General features: G+C 46.0%; 1 protein-coding gene across 2 annotated transcripts in view; it reads left to right on the top strand.

Moving 5' to 3' along the window:
* Positions 1–1,506: 1,506 nt before the first annotated feature.
* ZNF346 (zinc finger protein 346) overlaps positions 1,507–21,317 on the top strand; it is a 33,344-nt gene continuing 13,533 nt past the window's right edge. For both annotated transcript variants that reach the window (XM_062188643.1, XM_062188642.1), the window contains exons 1-4: positions 1,507–1,708; positions 14,395–14,498; positions 15,778–15,870; positions 17,959–18,103. In XM_062188643.1, coding sequence (XP_062044627.1) covers positions 1,534–1,708; positions 14,395–14,498; positions 15,778–15,870; positions 17,959–18,103 — 517 coding nt within the window. In that variant the 5' untranslated portion in view covers positions 1,507–1,533. The remainder of the gene's footprint in view (positions 1,709–14,394; positions 14,499–15,777; positions 15,871–17,958; positions 18,104–21,317) is intronic.

Below are 21,317 nucleotides of genomic sequence, written 5' to 3'. Positions count from 1 at the left end.
AGCCACAGGGGCCTGCGCTGTGGCGCTGGTTCGTGTCCTGGCTACTTCTGTTCCAATCCAGCTCTCTGCTTACAGCCTCGGAAGACATGGAAGATGGCCCAGGTGCTTGGGCCCCTACACTCACATGGGAGACTTGGAAGAAGCTCCTGGCTCCTGGCTTGGGCCTGGCCTAGCCCTGGCTGTTGCAGCCACTGGGCGAATGAACCAGTGGATGGAAGACCTTTCTCTCTGTCTCTACCTCTGTCTGTCTGTCTGTAACTCTGCCTCTCAAATAAATACATGAAATATTTCTAAAAATAATTAATTAGGGGCTGGTGTTGTGGCATACAGTGTTAAGTCGCCACCTGCAGTGCTGGCTTCTCATATGGGCCTTGGTTCTAGTCCCAGCTGCTTCACTTCCTATCCAGCACTCTGCTATGGCCTGGGAAAGCAGTAGAAGATGGCCCAAGTCCTTGAGCCCCTGCACCCATGTGGGAGACCCAGAAGCCCCTGCCTCCTAGCTTCAGACTGGCCCAGCTTCAGCTGTTGCAGCCATTTGGGGGGTGAACCAGCAGATGAAAGACCTCTCTCTCTGCTTCTGCCTCTCTGTAACTCTGCCTTTCAAATAAAATAAATAAATATAATGTGCTTTAGAATAGAATCCAGCATTTGTTTTTAAAAATTAATTAATTAAAAAATAAGACTCAGCCTTAGGTATAGGGGAGAAAGGCATTCCAGGTCATGGTACCTGGGACAGGAACTAAATAGGTTTGGGGGCAGAGTAATGTAACACAGAATGAGGTCAAGGAGATTACCGGAAGGCTTTGTTGGTCCAAGTTGGGACTTTGGTTTTTGCTAAGAGTGGGGTGGGAAGCCACTGGGGGGCCGAGCACAGTGGGGTCATGGTTTCAGCTGCTCCAACAGTGCCCCTGGGACTGCTGCGCCGGAAACACCCAGAGGGCAAGGGTGGAATACCCTGGGTAAGAGGTACTGCTCCCAAAGGCTGCGGAGCAGCAGGCCTGGGGTCGTGACAGTTACTAGACATCCAAGCGGAAGCGTGCAATAGGCAACTGGACAGACAGGTCTGGAGTTCCAGGGGTAAGGCTGGGCTGGGAGCAGTACTCAGATGGTAGCACAGGAGAAGGAACCTCGCTCGGCTCCACCACTTACTCGGAGCCAACTCCTCCGGAACTATCTGTTGGTTCCGGGCCTCAGTATTTCCACTAGGGAAACGGGACAATGTTCCCGCAGAACGAAACCTTTGTGAGAACGAAGTGACAAAGTGTCAAAGGCTGACCGCGAGCGAGGCGAGAACCCCGCGACAAGAGCCACACGAGCGCGGCCTGCGAACGAGAGTCGGGTTTCCGAAGCCACCGCACACGCTCCGAAGTCCCCAAGGCAGCAACGAAAAAGACGCGCCAAAGCCGGCACCGCGACGCGGGCGGCGCTCAAGCCTCGCGAGATTTGCGGGCCGGGCCACGTCCCTTTCCCACCCACATCTCGCGATACCCAGGCGCGTGAGCGGCTCCCGGCCGGTTAGGGTTTGCGGGGAAGATGGAGTGTCCCGCTTTGGGCACCGTGGAGGCTGCGGACGGCGGAGGGGCCGGGCCTTACAGCAGCTCGGAGGAGCGGGAGGGCGGGGAACCGGACGGGGTGCGCTTCGACCGCGAGAGGGCGCGCCGCCTGTGGGAAGCCGTGTCCGGCGCCCAGCCGGTGGGGAGGGAGGAAGGTGAGTCCGGGGGCCTCAGAGGTTGGAAGCCCCTCACTCGCCTGCTCGGCCCGCGGGGCGGGGCGGAGACGCGGGACGCGACCGCGGTCACGGCCCCAGGCGCCCGGCCCGCCTCCTGGCGTGACGCGCCCCGGGACTCCCGGACTCTGCTCCCCATCGGGTGCCCCTCGCACAGAGGGTCCAGGGCCTCATCCACCAGAGCGCAGTTTTCCCCAAACTCAAGGACTGTGATCCCTATCCCCTAGAATCCCTATGCACGTCCAGGGCCGAGCCAAGTACCCCTCACCGTCCCCGTCTCCTTGGCTCCCTTCTTCGCTCACGCCCCCTCACTTGCAAGGGCTCTGGTGGCCCTGTTACCCCCCACCCTTGGCCCTGGCTTACCCACGCTGTTAGGTGTTGACCGCTGCTGGCTGGGTCACTATTCCAGAATGGGGGCCGGAAGCCAGAGAAACTGGCCTGAGGATGCTTTTTGGCTCCAGCCTCTTGGTGTCCTGCTGTTGACCCGAGGTTGAGAATAGCGCAGGCAAGGCCACACTGGGGTCCCTTCTGGGCAGAAACATCCTAGCGTGCTCCGCGTTTGACCTGAGTCCTGGTAAAAAGGAACGTAGATGACGGAGGGTGGCAGGAGCTGGCCTGGCCCGGTGGTGTGAACCCCATGCCAGTCCTCTGCAGAGCTAGCTGCTTCGCGCTAACCCAGGAAACAGGGCTGTGTCTGAGCTGCTGGGCTACTCCTGACAGGTGTCTGCGGGACATGGGGTCTCTCATGGTCAGTTTTCTCTGAGCAGACTCATCCTGGAAAGTTAACGTTTCCTTGAGAACTATCCTGGATAAAATGGAATATCCAAGGAAGATGTATGTTTACATTTGAGGGGATATACAGATTTATACCCTGGGGTATACTTTCAGGAAAAAAAAAAAAAGTATTGCCTAACTCTGTAAGTGGGTTTGTTTCTGGGCCTTTCTCTTCCTGCTGCTTTCACACTTGTTGGATCCCAATTTTCCTTTCATGAATTTGACGAATACTCATGGTGCCTACTCGGTTCCCAGGCCTGGCTAGGCACTGTAGCTGTAGAGATAAGGAAGAAGCAATCTTTGCCATGGAGAGCCTTGGTCTAGTCCAGGACACTGGCACCAAAAAAGGTTCCAGTGTCAGATAAGGGGTGTGGTGAGCTAGAAAGTGCCAGATTTGTGAGTGCACAAAAGGGAGTGACCTGTGGCCTTGGGGAGACGGGGAGAGCATGTCCTAGAGCAACAGTGTGTTCTGAATGGTGAACCGTGCTTGTGTGTGTACGGATGGACCGTGTCTCTCCTGACCCCGTTCACTTCCCCAGCCTCACTTCTCCCGTACTTACGTAAGATCCAGGTAGATAGCAGCAGCAACTTTTTTTTTTCTTGTAGCACCATTATTGAGCTATAAATTTGTGTTCCTAAAATCCTTCCATTGCAAGTATACTACTCACTGATTTTTAATAAAAGTGTGGAGTAGTGTAGTTGTAACCACAGTCTGCTTTCAGAATATTGCCATCACCCCACTGCTACCTCCTATTCTAGGCACTTACGGGTCTGTGTTCTGTCAGTTTACCTTTTCGAGACATTTCATACGAGTAGAATCATGCAATATGTAATGTTGGGAGTTTGACTTCTCTCAGGATGTTTTAGAGGTTTGGCCAACCTGTATGTATTGTACTTTATGCCTTTTTATTGCTGATGGAATTCTGTTGTCTGGGTATACCACATTATTTTAATCCACTCATTAGTTGTAGGCATTTGCGTTGTTTCCAGCTCAAACTCTTATGAATAATGCTGTGAATATTGATGCTCCAGGCTTTGGGTGCGTGTGTGTTTCATATCTGTTAGTTATAGTCCTACAAGTGGAATTGCTGGGTCATATGGTAACGGGAACATTTTGAGGAATGCCACAGTGGCTTCACCATTGTGCAATTCTGCCATCTTTTTTACATTTCTGCATAAGGGTTTCAGTTTCTCTCTATCCATGCCATGAGTGTCTTATCTTTTTTGACTGTAGCCATTCTAGTAGGTATGCAGTGATATCTCATGTGGTGTCCTAAACTAGTGATCTCAATTGACCACCTTAACATATGCTTATTACCCATTTGTATATTTTCTTTAAAAAAAAAAAAAGTTCTGGGTTTCTTTTTTCTTTTTTTTAAGATTTATTTATTTATTTGAAAGTTAGAGTAACAGAGAGAGAGAAAGAGAGACAGAGAGAGATCTTCCATCCACTGGTTCACTCCCCGGTTGGCCACAACAGCCGGAGTTGCACTGATCCGAAGCCAGGAACCAGGAGCTTCTCCCGAGTCTCCCATGTGGGTGCAGGGGCCCAAGGACTTGGACTTTCTGCTGCTGCTTTCCCGGGTGCATTAGCAGGGAGCTGGATTGGAAGTGGAGCAGCCAGGACTTGAACTGGCGCCCATATGGGATGCTGGCACTGTAGGCGGTGGCTTTACCTGCTGTGCCACAGTGTAGGCCCCTGTATATTTTCTTTGGTAGAATATCACATACTTTGCTTGTTCTATAATGATTGTTTGGCTTCTTCTTATTGATTTGTAGATGTTGTTTATATATTCTGGGTAGTAGACCTTTGTTAGAGAAACGATATTCAAATATTCCTTCCCTGAGTAGGACTTGTCTTTTCATTTTCCAGACAGTGTCTGTCTGTCTGTCTGTCTGTCTGTTTTTTTTTTTTTTTATTCAAAAGACAGTTAGATGAAAGGGAGAGACAGAGAAGAGAGGTCTTACATCCATTGGTTCACTCTCCAATTGGCCACAACAGTTAGGACTGGGCCAGGCTGAAGCCAGGAACAATTTCTGGGTCTTCCACATGGATATAGGGGTCCAAACACTTGGTCCATCCTCTGCTGCTTTTCCAGGTGCATTAGCAGGGAGCTGGATAGAAAATGGAGCAATCAGGACTCAAACCTGTGCCCATGTAGGATGTCAGTGTCACTGGCAGTGGCTGTACCCGCTATGCCACAATTCCACCCCCCCACACAGAGTGTCTTTTGAAGCACAAATGTTTTTAATTTTGATGAAATCAGCTTGTCAAATGTTTTATTCTCTTATGAATTGTGTTTTTAGTACCGGTTCTAAGAACTCTTCTTCCTAAGTGAGGGTCGTGGTGGTTTGCTCTTGTGGTTGCTTCTAGAAGTTTTATAGTTTTAACTCTTATATTTAAGTCTGTGAATGGAATCATTTTGAGTTCAATTTTATGTCTGATAGGAGGTAAGTGACTAGATTTTTTTCCTTACATGTGTTATCATTGTCTAAGCATTATTTGTTGGAATGACTATCCTTTCCTTATTGAATTGTGCTATAATTTGAATATGCCTTGTCACCACCAAAACTTGGGTTGACAATTTCTTCTCATCAGTGCTGGGAAGTGGGACCTAGTGGGAGGTATTGGGTTATGGGAGTGCAGCCCTCATGAAAGAATTAATACCTTTCTTGAATGAATGAGTTTCTACTCTCCAAGAACTGGGTTAGTTACCACGAGAGTAGAAAGGCTGCCCTCCTATTTTGCTTCTCCACACACCCTCCTGCCCTTCCCCTTTCCACAGTGAGTAGAAGCAGCAGAGGCCCTCAGCAGATGCCAAGCAGCTGGGGAGAATTGCTGCTGAGACAATGTTGAGTCTTCCAGTGCCTGAATATGGATATTAATTATTCAGATCTCTATTTTTCTCAGCAATATTCTGTAGTTTTCTTTGTAGCAACCAAGAGAGATTTAGCATACTACTCTGTACTTAAATACAATTTTGAATAGAAGCGACAAGAGTAAACATTCTGTCTCAGCAGAAAAACATTGTTTTCCAGTGTTTTTGAAAGACATTAGGTCTAGGGCCAGCGCCGTGGCTCACTAGGCTAATCCTCTGCCTGCGGCGCCAGCACCCCGGATTCTAGTCCCGGTTGCTCCTCTTCCGGTCCAACTCTCTGCTGTGGCCCAGGAATGCAGTGGAGGATGGCCCAAGTGCTTAGGTCCCTGCACCCACATGGGAGACCTGGAGGAAGCACCCGGCTCCTAGCTTCAGATCAGCGTAGCGCTGGCCACCGGCCATAGCGGCCATTAGGGGAGTGAACCAATGGAAGGAAGACCTTTCTCTGTCCCTCTCTCACTGTCTATAATTCTACCTGTCAATTTAAAAAAAAAAAAATCTTAGGTCTGGGGCCAGCGCAGTGGCGCAGTAGGTTAATCCTTTGCCTATGGCGCTGCCATCCCACATGGGTGTCGGTTCGAGTCCTGGCTGCTCCTTTCCCAATCCAGCGCCTCTCCCAATCTAGTTCTTTGCTGTGGCCTGGGAAAGCAGTAGAAGATGGCCCAAGTCCTTGGGCCCCTGCACCCATGTGGGAGACCTGGAAGAAGCTCCTGGCTTCGAATCTGCGCAGCTCCCACCATTGTGGCCATTTATTTGGGGAGTGAACCAATGGACAGAAGCCCTTTCTCTCTGTCTCTCCTTCTCACTGTCTACCTCTTAAATAAATAAATAAAACCTTAAAAAAAAAAAAGACATTAGCTCTATGTTTTTCACAGATAACTTATCATATTGAGGAATTTCCCTTCTATTCCTAGTTTTGAGAGCCCTGCGTTTATGGTGAATGGGTATTGGACTTTATTAGATGTTTTTTCTGTATCTAGTAAGATCATCATATGTCCTCTATTCTCTTTCCTTTTTTTTTTTCTTTTAATATTTATTTATTTGAAAGGTGGAGTTACAGATAGAGAGAGAGATAAAGATCTTCCATCTGCTGGTTCACTCCCCAAATGGCCACAGTGGCCAGGGCTGGCCTAGGCCAGACTCAGAAGCCAGGAACTTCTTCCTGGTCTCACCTGTGAGTGCAGGAGCCCAAGGAATTGGGCCATCTTCCACTGCTTTCCCACGTGCATTAGCAGGGAGCTGGAGTGGAAGCAGAGCAGCAGGGACTCAAACTGGCACACATAAGGGATGCTGGCGCTGCAGGTGGCCACGTAACCCATTACACCACAGCACCAGTCCCCTAACCAGTCTTTTAAAATATAGATGCTTAAAATTACAAATTCCTCTCTTAAGCACTTGTGATATTATAATATTGTTAAACCAAAACTCTTGAAAGCCAGAATTTCCTGAAATAAAGAGTATTACTGAGCCATTACAAATGCTGTCTGAAAAGGGAATGAGTCCTAGGACAAGTTCCACACTGCCAGCAGCAAGGCTGGATAGCAGTGAAATATGTCCACTGGACCTAAGAACCAAGAGTGATTTTGTAATGAAAATGGAGAGAAGGAAAGTATAAATTGTTTACATTGGACTTATACTGGCTATGCATAAGAGAGAGTAAGAGAGATGTGGGAACAAAGGACTAGGGAAAGGTTTTGGAATAGGACAGTATATAAGACACTATTGCGGATTGCTTGGCATCCATAAAGTTTATACATAAGCAGGAGGCTGTGGTGCCTAGGGGTCTACCCCAAGCTGTTTAAAATCAAGATTTTAACTTTCAAGAGTGTATAATAGCCTGGCCTATAGCTGTTACAGATTAACTTCCTTGATCTCTTCCCCCCTACCCACCATCCAGCCTTTGTAATTAAATTTTGGACATCTCAAGAGTTTTTCTAGCTGGCGCCGCGGCTCACTAGGCTAATCCTCAGCCTTGTGGCTCCGGCACACCAGGTTCTAGTCCTGGTCAGGGCGCCGGATTCTGTCCCGGTTGCCCCTCTTCCAGGCCAGCTCTCTGCTGTGGCCGGGAGTGCAGAGGAGGATGGCCCAAGTACTTGGGCCCTGCACCCCATGGGAGACCAGCAGAAGCACCTGGCTCCTGACTTCGGATCAGCGCGGTGCGCCGGCCGCAGCACGCCAACCACGGCGGCCATTGGAGGGTGAACCAACGGCAAAGGAAGACCTTTCTCTCTGTCTCTCTCTCTCACTGTCCACTCTGCCTGTCAAAAAAAAAAAAAAAGTTTTTCTTTGTTTTATATATATATATATATATATAGTACATATATACATATGTACATTTATGTATATATACTTGGTTTCCTCCCACATTCCTTTATAGCTCCCATCATCCTAATTTCCTAAGTAACTAGAGTAATAAGGATATCATTTGTTAAAGTATTTGGCCTTTTGTCCTTGGTTCCTAAACCGGCTCCAGCAGGACAAAGGTAAATGACAGTCTTTCCTTATTAGCAAATTCCTGACAGCCATACCTGAGTTTAGGTTAATGAAATGATTTTTGGAAAGTTCCTACCCAACCTCAGGATAGAGGGTTGGTTACTGGGGTACCAACCATGTGTTCAGCAAATTGAAATTCATAGCCCTACCTCCCAGGAGGAAGAAGGAACTAAAAATTAAATTGATCACCATTGGCCAATGATTTTATCAATTTTGCTACATAATGAAGTCCCCATAAAAACCTAGACTACTGAATTCAGGGGTTCCCAGGAAGGTAAACACATGCCATGCCCAAAGGGTGGCACACCCCAAGTCCAAGTCTATCCAGGTAGATGGTGTCAGAATTTATTTGAACTAGAAGACACCCAACTGAATAGAGAATTGATTGCATTGGTGTGTGAGGAAACCCTCTCCCCTACATTTGGCCACAGATGTGTTCTGTGTTGTGTAAATATAGTAGGAGAAACTGAATTTGTTTTGTTTTTTATTTTATTTAATATTTGTTTATTTATTTGAAAGAGTTAACAGAGAGAAAGGAATCTTCCATCTGTTGATTCACTCCCCAAATGGCCTTGATGGCTGAGGCTTGGCCAGGAACCAGGAATTCTATATGGGTGGCAGGGCCCAAGTACGTGGGCCATCTCCCATTGCTTTTTCAGGCATGTTAGAAAGCCACTAGATCAGAAGTAGAGGAGTGCTCGTGTAGGATGCCAGCATCACAGGTGGTAGCTTAACCCACTGCACCACAACACTAGCCCCTGGATTTGTTTTTTCTACAAACCACTGCTTTAGCTTCATCCCTTACATTTTTGTATGGTGTATTTTCATTTAAATAAGTTCAAAATAATTTATAATTTCCATTGTCATTTCTTCTTTGATCAATGTTTCTCAATTTCAGATATTTGGGGACTTCTCAAATTTCTTCCAACTGTTGATTTCTAATTGAATTCTGTTGTGCTCAGAGAACATATTGGTACAAGTTCAGTCCTCCTTTTAAAAATTAAAAAAAAATTTTTTTCATTTTATTTGAAAGGCAGAGAGAGGCGTAGGTAAACAGACAGAAAGAGATCCACTAATCTTCCATCCACTAATTTATTTCCTAAATGTCTACAATAGCTGGGGCTTCACCAGGCCAAAGCCTAGAGCCTAGAACTCATTCCAAGTCTCTCACTTGAGCCATCACCTGCTACCTCCCAGGGTGCACATTATCAAGAAGCTTGAATTGGAACACAGCTAGGACTGTAAGCCAGGCACTCAGATATGAGATGAGGATCCTAACCTCAGAGCCAAATGCTCACCCCTCAGTCCTTTGAAGTACTGAAGTTGGCATATGGTCTATCCTGGGAAATGTGCCCTGTGTACTAGTCAACAGTGCATCTTCTGCAGTTGTTGGTTGAGTGATCTATATATGTCAATTGGATCAAACTGATTGGTAGCCTTACTCTAGATGACAACTGATTTTCTGAAAAGTTGTCCTATTATTGAAAGTAAGATATTGAAATCGCTAACTATTATTCTTGGTTTGTCTGCTTTTTTAAATTGTTATTTATCTGAAAGGCAGAGAGACAGAGGTAGCCAGACAGAGATTTTCCATATGCTGGTTTAATCCCCAAGTGCCCACAACAGCAGGGGCTGGTCCAGACTAAAGCCAGGAGCTGGGAACTCAGTCTCGGTCTGCCATGTGTATTATTACCACTCCTCCCAGGGTGCACATTAGCAGGAAGCTAGAATTGGAAACAGAGCCAGGACTTGAACCCAAGTACTTTGACATGAGATGCAGGCATCAGAAATGTCATCTTAGTCCCTGTGTCAAACTCCTGCCCTAATTTTTTTCCTTTAAATCCTATCTGTTGTCTGCATTTTGAGGCTCTGTTGTCACATATATGCACATTTATGCTTTTTCTCATCTTCCTGATGTAGTCACCCTTTCATCATTATAGAATTATCTATATAAATTACATATCAATCTATAGATAATATGTAGATAGTAATATTCTAGCTCTTTTTGGTTACTTTTGCATAGTATATAAGTATATTTCTAAAGATGTATTTATTTGAAAGAATGACAGAGGAGAGGGAGAGACAGAGAAAGACTTCCGTCCACTGGTTCACTCCCCAAATGACTGCTGAACAGCCAGGGCTACGTCTGGCTGAAACCAAGAGCCCAAAACTCCATTCTGGTCTCCCATATGGGTGGCCGGAGCCCAGGTACTTTCCTTATTAGTAAACCCCTGTCAGCCAAACCTGAGTTTATGGTAATGAGATGATTTTTGGAAAGTTCCTACATAACACAGGATAGAGGGTTGGTTACTGGGGAAACCAGCCATGTGTTCAGCAAATTGGAATTCATAACCCTACCTCCCAAGAGGAAGGAAAAACTAAAATTAGCAGGAATCTGGATTATAAGTAGAGCAGCTAGGACTCAAACCAGCACTCCAGTACAGGATAATGTTGTCCAAGGAGTTGTTTAACATACTGTCACAACACCAGCCCCACAGTATATATTTTTTATTGTTATTTATTTAAGAGGCAGAGAAAGAGTTCTCGTCCACTTGTTCACTGCCCAAATTCCCACAACAGCCAGGGCTGAGCCAGGCTGAGAGCCAAGGTGCCTGAAACTCAACCCAGGTCTCCCACGTGGGTGGCAAGGACCCAGCTAGTTGGCCATCACCTGCTGCCTCCCAGGGTGCACATTAGCAGAAAGCTGGAGTCAGAAGTGGAGCCCCAGTTCAAGCCCCGACCCTCCAGCTTGGGGTAAGGACATCCCAAGTAGTCTTAACCAGTAGCCCAATCGCCTACCCCTGCTCACAATGTCTTCTTCCATCCTTTTCTTTCTTGTTTCTATCTTTGAATTTGTAAGATATATCTCTTATAAATAGCATACAGTGGAATCTTGCTTTTTTTATCCAACCTGATGTTCTCTGCCTTCTGAGTAGACTATTTAGACTATTCTCATTTAATTATTGATATTGCAAAGATTACATTTTCCATTTTGTATCTCCTTCGTATTTTATTCCTCTTTTCTTTTACTGACTTCTTTTGTACTAATTATTTTACTGTACCATTTTGGAGTTTGGGTTTTTTTGAGCAACAGAGAAATAGAGTGAAAGACACAGAGGGAGCACACCCATCTGCTGGTTCACTCCCCAAACGTTTACAAAGGTAAGCAGAAACTCCATCCAGGTCTCCCATGTGGGCGACAGAAACCCAGATACTTGCTCACCAACTCCCAGTGTCCACATTAGCAGGAAGCCAGAATCAGGAGCCAGAGCCAGGCATTGAACCCAGGCACTCCAGTATTGGACACAGGCATCTTAACCATTATCCTAGCCACTAGACCAAACATCCACTCCTAGCATGCTAATTTAATATTTTTGAAATGGTTACTTTTGTCAGTTTTATCCAATTTTACAGTTACCTTTTTGGGAGACGATCTCACTGTACTATACCTGTAAGTTCCACCCTCTCTATTCACCATGTTTTGTGTGTGTGTGTGTGTGTGTGTGATTATTTATTTATTTGAAAGAATTACAGAGAGGCAGAGGGAGAGAGGTCTTCCATCTGCTGCTTCACTCCCCAAATGGCCACAACAGCCAGACATGGGCAGATCTGAAGCTAGGAGCCTGGAGCTTCCTTGAGGTCTCCCATGTGGGAGCAGGGGTCCAAGGATGGGCCATCTTCTATGACTTTCCCAGGCCATAACAGAGAGCTGGATCAGAAGTGGAGCAGCTGGGACTTGAACCAGCATCCATATGGGATGCTGGCGCTGCAGTCTGGGGCTTTAACCCACTACATCACAGCACTGGCCCCCACATTCTATATATTTAACATCACTTCAAAATTTGGAGGCTGCTAAGATTCAGAACCTCTTTCCTTCTCCCTCTATATTAGGCATTCTCTTCCAGTTTTAAATATGATTGATAAACTGGTGATTACTGTTTATATCTCCAGCTGTGACCTCCCCCTTGAACTTTAGTGCACTAGCACATCTGAGTCTCCATTGGCTACTTGCTGTCTCCATTAAACATAGCCAGGAAATAAGTGTTTACTTTCTCCAAGGTTGTCTTCTTCCAGTTCTAATCTCTTCAGGTGCTCAAGTTCAAAACCTGAGAGTTATCTTTGACTTCTTCCTTCACCCCTACATCCAGTGTAAGATACCATATCTGCCTCCCGGACATAATTCCATATCCATCCACTTTTCTCCATTGCCAGCCTGCCTAGTCCAAGCTGCCATCGTTCCTGCCCTGCTCATCTTCTTCCACTGACTTTGTTTCTTTCCATAACACTTCTCATTCTCTATCAGTTTGCTTATGTATTTACTTTGTTCCCTGTCTTATTTGTTGGCATAGCCCCAGCACCAAGCCCAGCACCGGCACGTAGAAGGCACTCCAGATGTATGCATATGGCCCGTGTGAGAGTCTGGGTCACAGTGGGTTCCAGCAGTGCAGTGCGCTTCATTTGTTCCGGAGGTGCTCACTCATCAGTCCCCTGTTGTGGGTCTTGAATTGTAGGTATAGCATACTTCTAGATACTGAAGATACAAAGTCAGAAATGACATGGGCCCTGCCCTCTGCAGTCTTTGGGAGTCAGATTGTGAGATCTTGAAAAGGAAGCCTTGTCTCCTTTAGCAAAACAAAATCTGTGTTCTCCACGCAAGGAGGTGGCTGGACTCTGACATACTTCCCCTCTAGGCTTTTCATTTTTTTGTTGCTATTATTTTTAAAATGTTGATTAACATGTAAAGTTGTACATTTTGGTATACAGTATAAACTGAACTTAATCGGGCAGTTACATTTCTGTTGCCTTATGTTTGTGTTTGGATCTTCCCAACACCTCTCTTCCAGTTCTTTATTCAGTGTCTAAAGCAGTATTGTGAACTGTGGTCGCCCCACAGTGCTATGGCACACTAGCACCTATTCTATCTGACTGTGTTTTGGTGCCTGTTATCCAGCCTCCCTGTCTCCCCTCTCCCCTGGGCTTCCATTCTGTGGAACTGCTCACCTTCCTTTAAAAAGCCCTGGCCCAGCTGTGTTCACAAAATCTCTCCCCTTGGTTTTGCTGAACACAGCTGAGACAGGCAAGATCTTTCACAAAAATTTACCAGAATGCTGCAGGATAAAAATGGGAAGATAAACAATAGTTCCTAAGGGGAAAAATGGACCAGACAGCAGCCCTTCTGCCCAAAACGGCTGGCGCAGGTCAGCTTTAGGTTCTGTGGCATAAGGAAAGGCATCTGAGAAGTTTCCACTGAGCACCTCGCTCCAGGGCATCTTGGCCACTTTTTGGTCAAGACTAGGAGATAAAGAACAATGGACTTGGCCCACCCTCCCGCCTTCTGGATTCCACCTCTGTCTTGGTTCCATCACGGTGCCATAATAAAACTCATACCTCAGTCTTAAAGAGGTAAAGCTTTGTTCTCCAGGGCCAACAATTAAACACAGATTAAAGCCCTGTTTCCTGCAGTGTGGAACTTGTGTAGTAGGTCAGATGAGTGTAAATGTTAGATCAAGAACAGTGAAAAAATTATTCCCTTTTCAAGGCTTTCTTAAAAAAAAAGATCTATTTATTTGAAAGGCAGAGTGACAGAACAACAGAAGGAGGGGGAGACAGAGGTAGAGTCCATTTGCTGATTCACTCCCAAAATGGCCTCAGTGGCCAAGGCTAGACTAGGCTGAAGCCAGGATCCAGGAACACAATCTTTGTCTCTGACATGAGTGGCAGGGGCCCTGGCACTTGAGCCATCCTCTGCTGCTTTCCCACATTAACAGGTAGCTGGATCAGAAGTGGAGCAACCAAATTGTCACTTCCATATGGGATGCTGACATGACATCACAAATGATGTCTTAACCTACTGCGCCACAACACTGGCCCCCTGCTCAAGGCTTTCAATTCTGATTCTAAGTCTCAGTTGGCTACCTCTGAGTCTTTACATCTCTTTCTCTTCTCCTGAGGGAGCACTCCAGGCCTCTGGTGCCAGTACGCAGATAGAATTGTCCTAGTTTTATTGGTATCTGCTTAATTTTAAAGGCAATCACTGAGACAGGAGGGGCAGGCATTTAGCTTAGTGGTTAAGACATCACTCTGGACACCACATCCTACATAGAAGTCTCTGGATCTGAATTCTGTCTCCACTTCCAATCCAGCGTCCTGACAATGCTCACCCTGGGAGGCAAGAAATGATGTTTCAAGTACTTGCCACCCATGCGGGATACTTGAACTGAATTCCTTCCTGGCTTCAATCTAACCCAACCCCAGGTATTGTAAGGAGGTTTGAAGAGTCAAGAGTCTCTCTGTCTCTGTGCTTTTCAAATAAATAAATAAGTTACTAAGTAAAGCAAGTTGGCATATATTATGAAATAAGTAACAAGTGGTGTGAGGATGTAGCATGAGAGACGCTGGCAGGAGAGGAGTGAAGTCTGCAGATGTACTGGTACGGCGTTGCGTTTCTCAGTGCCAGGTTTGGAGACGGTGCTTTTAAGCTGGTGTTTGTCCACTCAGAGTTTTCTTGTTTCCTGTCTGTAGTGGAGCATATGATCCAGAAGAACCAGTGTCTCTTCACCAACACTCAGTGTAAAGTCTGCTGCGCCTTGCTGATCTCTGAGTCCCAGAAGCTGGCCCATTACCAGGTATGCCCCTTTTAAACCATTCTACTGTTCAGACCAGTGCCAAGCCCTCACAGCTCCCAGGCTTGCACAGTGAAGTAGAGTTCCTTCTTAGCTACCCAGATGTTGCCTTCATGCCTATTGGCTTGTGACTTGAAGATTGACTTCCTTTCTCTGAGTCTTATTTCTGTCAGCCAAATCAGGATTGCTATATGTGTATCTTCCCTTGCAGCTCAGTACAGTAGAATTATAAGTTGTTTTTTTGTTGTTGTTTTTTTTTTTTTTTTTTTTTTGACAGGCAGAGTGGACAGTGAGAGAGAGACAGAGAGAAAGGTCTTCCTTTTGCCGTTGGTTCACCCTCCAATGGCCGCCGCGGTAGGCGCGCTGCGGCCAGCGCACCGCGCTGATCCGATGGCAGGAGCCAGGTGCTTCTCCTGGTCTCCCATGGGGTGCAGGGCCCAAGCACTTGGGCCATCCTCCACTGCACTCCCTGGCCACAGCAGAGAGCTGGCCTGGAAGAGGGGCAACCGGGACAGGATCGGTGCCCCGACCGGGACTAGAACCCGGTGTGCCTGTGCCGCAAGGCGGAGGATTAGCCTAGTGAGCCGCGGCGCCGGCTGAATTATAAGTTTAGACTTTAAATAGACCCGAGTTTGAATCACAACTCTGCTACTCATCTTGAGCAGGAAACGTTACCATCTTCAGCCTCAATTTCTTTTTTTTTTTTTTTTTTTTGACAGGCAGAGTGGATAGTGAGAGAGAGAGAGACAGAGAGAAAGATCTTCCTTTGCCGTTGGTTCACCCTCCAATGGCCGCTGCAGTAGGCGCGCTGTGGCCGGCGCACCACACTGATCCGATGGCAGGAGCCAGGTACTTATCCTGGTCTCCCATGGGGTGCAGAGCCCAAGCACTTGGGCCATCCTCCACTGCACTCCCTGGCCACAGCAGAGAGCTGGCCTGGAAGAGGGGCAACCGGGACAGGATCAGTGCCCTGACCGGGACTAGAACCCGGTGTGCCGGCGCCGCAAGGCGGAGGATTAGCCTAGTGAGCCGCGGTGCCGGCTTTCAGCCTCAATTTCTTCATCTATAAGAAGGAAATTTTAATTTTCCCATAGACTATTATGAAGCATGTAGAGTGCCTTGCACAGGGTAGGAACTCAGTAAACTGAGTGTCTTGCACCATACTCTCCTCCTCAGAAGTTTTGTGAGGGTGAATCAGATGAAAATCTAGTGAGTGTTTTTGAGTGCTTTAGATATGAAATGGCATTTGGCTATCTTTGATCTTTTTCCTGGATTCTTGCAGAGCAAAAAACATGCCAACAAGGTGAAGAGATACCTTGCAATCCATGGAATGGAGACATTAAAGGGTGACATGAAGAGAATAGACTCAGATCAGGTAAAACAGCTGCTGTGTTGAGACCACTCAGTCCCTCATGCAGCCAGCAAGCAGGTTGGTACAGGGGAAGAGTGTGGGCCTTGCATCAGACTGACTTGACTCCAAATCCCAGTCTTGTTGTGTGACTTGGGCGAGTCTTGTGGCATCGCTAAGTCTTGATTTCTTCCTCTGGGAAATTAGCATGCTAATTTTAGCAACCTTTGAGGACTTCTCCAAACTAAAACTAGGAAAGGTTTATAGGGAGCACCCAACATGGAGCACGGGACCTTAGTGAGGACTCAGTCAGTGGAACCATTGTCATGTGTCATCAGCATCCAGTGGTTTGTTAGAGCAGGACGAGAAGCTGCCCAGTCACTACTCAAGCAAAGAAAGTACAAAGAAATCAAGCTACTAGCTTTCTTGAGAGCCAGAGGAAAAAACAGCTCAGCCTTTGAGTGTGTTGTATAAACAAGAAAACCTCTCCAAGTACCTACTCTGAGTAAAAGTTAGTAGTGTTTGCTTTTTGGCTCAGAAATACTGACACAACCGCAAATTTCTCAGGAGTGTCACTTTGCAAGTGTCATAGGAAGAGAAGCCAGCAGAGAGGGACCCAATACTGGCTCTGCAGCTTACTAGCTGGGTGACTCTGGTCCAGTCACTTAACCTCTCTGAACTTCACCCATAATGTAGAGATAATTCCTGCCTCTTATGGATATTCTGAGGTGGAATTCCAGTTCCTAGAAGATGCTTAATAAGTAAGAGTTGACTGCAAATTCCCACCTCTTGGAAGGGTCTTGGTTGTCCCTTCTCGAGATTCACTGGGCTTGTCCCCTTGTTACCATTCTTACGAACTCAGGAAGACAAGATCAATTCTGTGACCCCAAACAAGTCACTTTGTCTCTTTGTACCTCAGTTAGTTCCATCAGCTCCTATAGGGTAGCCTGGTAGTTCAAATGAGATCACAGAACCCCCACTACCACCACTGCCACCATCACCAGCAACAATAAAGAATTATTAAGCCCAGATGTCAGTAATGTGAATCTTGAAAAATGATGAGTGAATACCCTGTTGGATCAGACTTTCTCAGACAGAGGTTGGAGGCCCTTTGTATAGGTTTGAAATATAGTAGCATTAATTTAATCAACAAATTAAACCCAGTGGTCTGCTTGTTCAGTGAACCCTGAGCATCTGCTTTGTTGCCCTTGAGTTCACAGAAAATGCTCCTGAACTGTGACACTGTCAGCATAGAGTGGCAGGTAGAAGGATGGAGTCCAGTGCTCTCAGGGAGTACAGCGGAGAAGCAAGATTTAATTCTTCCTGGAGTTGCCATGCCAAGAGGCTTGATCATTGTTTGCCAGATTGTCTTCTTTCTTTCTCCCTCCCTCCCTCCCTCCCTCCCTCCCTCCCTTCTTTCCTTCCTTCCTTCCTTCCTTCCTTCCTTCCTTCCTTCCTTCCTTCCTTCCTCTCTCTCTCTCTCTCTCTCTCTTTCTTTCTTTCTTTCTTTCTTTCAGATCAACTTATTTATTTGAAAGGCAGAGTTACAGGGGGGGGGGGGGGAGATCTGCCATCTGCTGGTTCACTCCCCAAATGGCACCAGCGGCAAGGGCTGGGTCAGGCTGAAGCCAGGAGCCAGGAGCTTCTTCCTGGTCTCCCATGTGTGTGGCAGGAGCCCAAGTACTTGAGTCTTCTGCTGCCTTCCCAGGCACATTAGCAGGGACCTGGCTCCCACATGGAATGCCAGCATTACAGGCCACAGCTTAACCCACTGTGCCACAACACTGGGCCCTGAATTATTTTCTTGAGTAAAAGTTTCCCAGAAGAAAAACTCATGTTTACATGAGACTTTGAAGCCTAAGCAGACCAGGCAGGAAAGGAGGAACATTCTAGACAGCAGGAATGGCCCAAACCAAGCAAGGAAGCCACAGAGGATAAAATGAGGAATGGTGGCTAGAGCCTGAGACGAAGTGGCGAAAGAAGAATGCAGAAAGGTAGGTTGGGGTTAACGTGTGAGGCCTTAAATGCCTACTCTCCTATGGGCAGTGGGGAACCATTAAAGATTTTCTGACTGGGCAGTGGCATGATCAGACCTGTGTTCTTTCTCCCAACCAGAAGAGCAGCAGAAGCAAAGACAAGAACCAGTGCTGCCCCATCTGTAACATGACCTTTTCCTCCCCTGTTGTGGCTCAGTCGCACTACCTGGGGAAGACCCACGCAAAGAACTTAAAGCTGAAGCAGCAATCCACTAAGGTGGAAGGTACTGGTTTTCCTGAGTAGTGCTATATTGGGACCCTTCCAGTCCTCAAACCACCATTGTCTGAGATGCTCCCAGAAATGCCGTCTGGGGCCACAAACTTGGACAGCTTGAATTGCTTTTGAGAGCCCATAAAATACCAAAGCAGACCCAGCTTCATTGAAATGCAGCCTCAGCTGTGCTCACCTAACTCCCTTTCCTTGGTAACATGAGTTGTTTTTTTTTTTTTTTTTTTTTTTTTAGCAGAAACAGCTTAGCCTAAGCTTTTGTCCTAACTAACGGTCTTCACTCAGGAGTGCCAGAGTCCTCCAGGCCACGCACACCATAAGAGCATTCTCTTGCCTACATTTCCCACTTAGATTTTTCCCTCCCGGCATCCACCTGCCCTTATTACTCTGTGTTCCAAGTTGAAAGCAAAATCCGTGTCTTTTGTGTGTGCTCAGGTTATGCCCTGCTCACTTTCATCCTCACAAGCTGCCTGCTCCTCTCAAGACAGGGACTTGCCTTTCAAAGTGGAGCACTTCACGGCTGCCACACTGCCCAGCAAGCTGATTGCAGCTGCTGTGAAGTCATCCCCAGCGCAGTGACTTCTGAAATGGCCTCCTTTGTCTCCTCGCCACGGGGCTCAGCCCTCACTTTCATCTTGTTAACTCCTGGCTTTCTGGGGTCTTTAACCTCTGCTAACTGCAATTAGTCAAGAGTGAAAGTTCTTTGATCTTTATTTCATTTTTTCTTGTAATTTTGGCTTCTCTATTTTGGACTAAGAAGTAGACTATACTATTTGTAATCCTTACTGTTCTTTTGTTTTACAGTATTATGAAATCGAGACAACAAAGCTTTAGAAGGCTTTGAAGATAGGGTGAAAAATCGCTCATAGTTATGCCCTTTATTACACCCAAATCTTGTTATTCTTGGTATGAAACAACAGAATAAGGACTTTGAAAATCACAGATACCCAGGCTTAAATCCTGTTACTATTATTTATCATTCATATGGCTTCTTTGTGTCTGAGTTAGCTCACCTATAAAATTAAAGCCATTTACTTCATGGATTGTGAGGATAAAATATATGTTAAAACCTAGGATATCACAGATGCTCAGTAGATAGCAGCTGTTATTTCTATTATTATTGTCACCATTAAGATAGCCTCAGAAAAATGTCATATCTGGCCAGGCATTCACCACCTGCAATGTGCCATTGGCCTTGCTTTTAGGCTGGTTCATCAGGAACTTAGACTCATTCTGACTGCTTTTGCTTGAAGTCAGCTTTTGGTACCAGTCATGGTACTAGTTTAAGAACTGAACTTAAAGGTCACAGGCTTAACTTTCCACGAGTGAGGATGTAGCTTCAGAACTTCCACACTCAAGAAGTTCTTTTCTGTATTCACTTTCAGCCTGTGCAGTCTGTTTTTACATAGTTACGTCCTAGTGCGTGTCCTTTGTGCGTCCTGCTTCTACTCTTCACTGGAGTGTGCAGTTTAAGTCCATTTCCATATTAGTATTTGAGTTTATAGCTGTATTTCTGAAGTTAAAGACATTTGCACAATATAAAAGTAACAGAGGTATATTACAGAAAATGTAGATACATGGAAAGAAAAACTACCCATACTCTTGCCATTCAGAGATAAACATTGTTAACATTTTAAAGTTTCCCATATAATCTCTTGTTATGTGTACATGTGTGTTATATATCGTGTGTATATTTGTTTTATTGTGTTTCTAGATTAACTCTGTGTATATACATATAGACATAGGACACCTTAAATAACCTTGCAGTTTTTATAAAAAGAATGCATACTCATTATGAGTAATTCCAGTCCAAACAATGGAGAAGTCATAAAGAAGGGAAATGTATCACCCAAATCCTACTACCACAAGAAATACTGATAATATTTTGGTAATTTTCATAATACTAGTATACATATATATCTCCACAGTGATATGACATATATATAATTTCCTTTTATCTTTCATGAAACAACACTTACATTTCTTCTTCTTATTAAAAACTTTTTCATAAACATCTTTATTAACTATGTCATACCACATTTTTTTTTTTTGACCGGCAGAGTGGACAGTGAGAGAGACAGAGAGAAAGGTCTTCCTTTTTCCATTGGTTCACCCCCCAATGGCCGCTGCGGCCGGTGCACCACACTGATCCAAAGCCAGGAGCCAGGTGCTTCTCCTGGTCTCCCATGCGGGTGCAGGGCCCAAGCACTTGGGCCATCCTCCACTGCCTTCTCGGGCCACAGCAGAGAGCTGGACTTGAAGAGGAGCGACCGGGACAGAATCTGGCACCCCAACTGGGACTAGAACCCAGTGTACTGGTGCCGCAGGCGGAGGATTAGCCTATTGAGCTGCGGCACTGGCCTGTCATACCACATTTAACCATCCCTGTAACACTGGACACTTCAGTCCCCTTTTCTTGGTATTATAAGCAACACTACAAAAATTTTTAAATACAGCACTACAGTAAACATCCTGTGGAGCAGCCTTCCGTGTTCCAGGTGATTTCCTGAGAGAAGACTCTAGCTCTCATTTGTAGTGGATGTGCATTAAGCAGTTCCTCCAGCTTTCACCCCTCACCTCTAGTGCTTCTCTGCAGCATCTTTTAGAGTGTCTTTTCTCTCTGTAATGACTGCCATTATCTTTTTCTGACGTCATACTTGACATTTCTTTGTGGAGAAGTTGAAAAGCAGCGCAAAGCACTCTCTTCTCTATGCTTTTTATCTATTTTTCCTTACGTCATCTGTGTGTTATCAATTTTTAAAAATTAAGGACATAAGAAACACATTACTTTTTTTTAACTGAATACTACAACCAAATATTTTCTTGTGTTTTAAAATATTATACAATTTGTCTGTCACTTTTTGACTGACTTGCTGAAACAAAACCAGTGGCCAGAAAAATTGAAATTCCCTATACTGGGAAACTACTGTGGGAAAAGCCAGCAAATGTCTTCTGACTTGTGGTCCAGGGTAGAAGAGCATGTAAGGCACCTCTGTCTGTGAGTGCCACTGAGCCCCACCCCTCCTCCAGCAGGGCAGCGAGTTCCAGGCTCCACATTTTTCAATGCTTGCTAGTTTAACGCCACTCCAGGCCCACGTTCTTGCCCGTGAGTCATCACAACACTTTATAAGGTGGCAGTGTAGCCTGCAGATGCCTGTTGACCCACAGGAGGCTCACGCGTGTGCCCGCTCCCGGCTCTCACTAACTGG

The sequence above is a fragment of the Lepus europaeus genome, chromosome 4 (assembly GCF_033115175.1).
Source record: "Lepus europaeus isolate LE1 chromosome 4, mLepTim1.pri, whole genome shotgun sequence".
NCBI classification, from domain to species: Eukaryota; Metazoa; Chordata; class Mammalia; order Lagomorpha; family Leporidae; genus Lepus; species Lepus europaeus.
The sequence above is the reverse complement of the archived record's forward strand: the minus strand, read 5'-3'. Positions and strand labels throughout refer to the sequence as shown.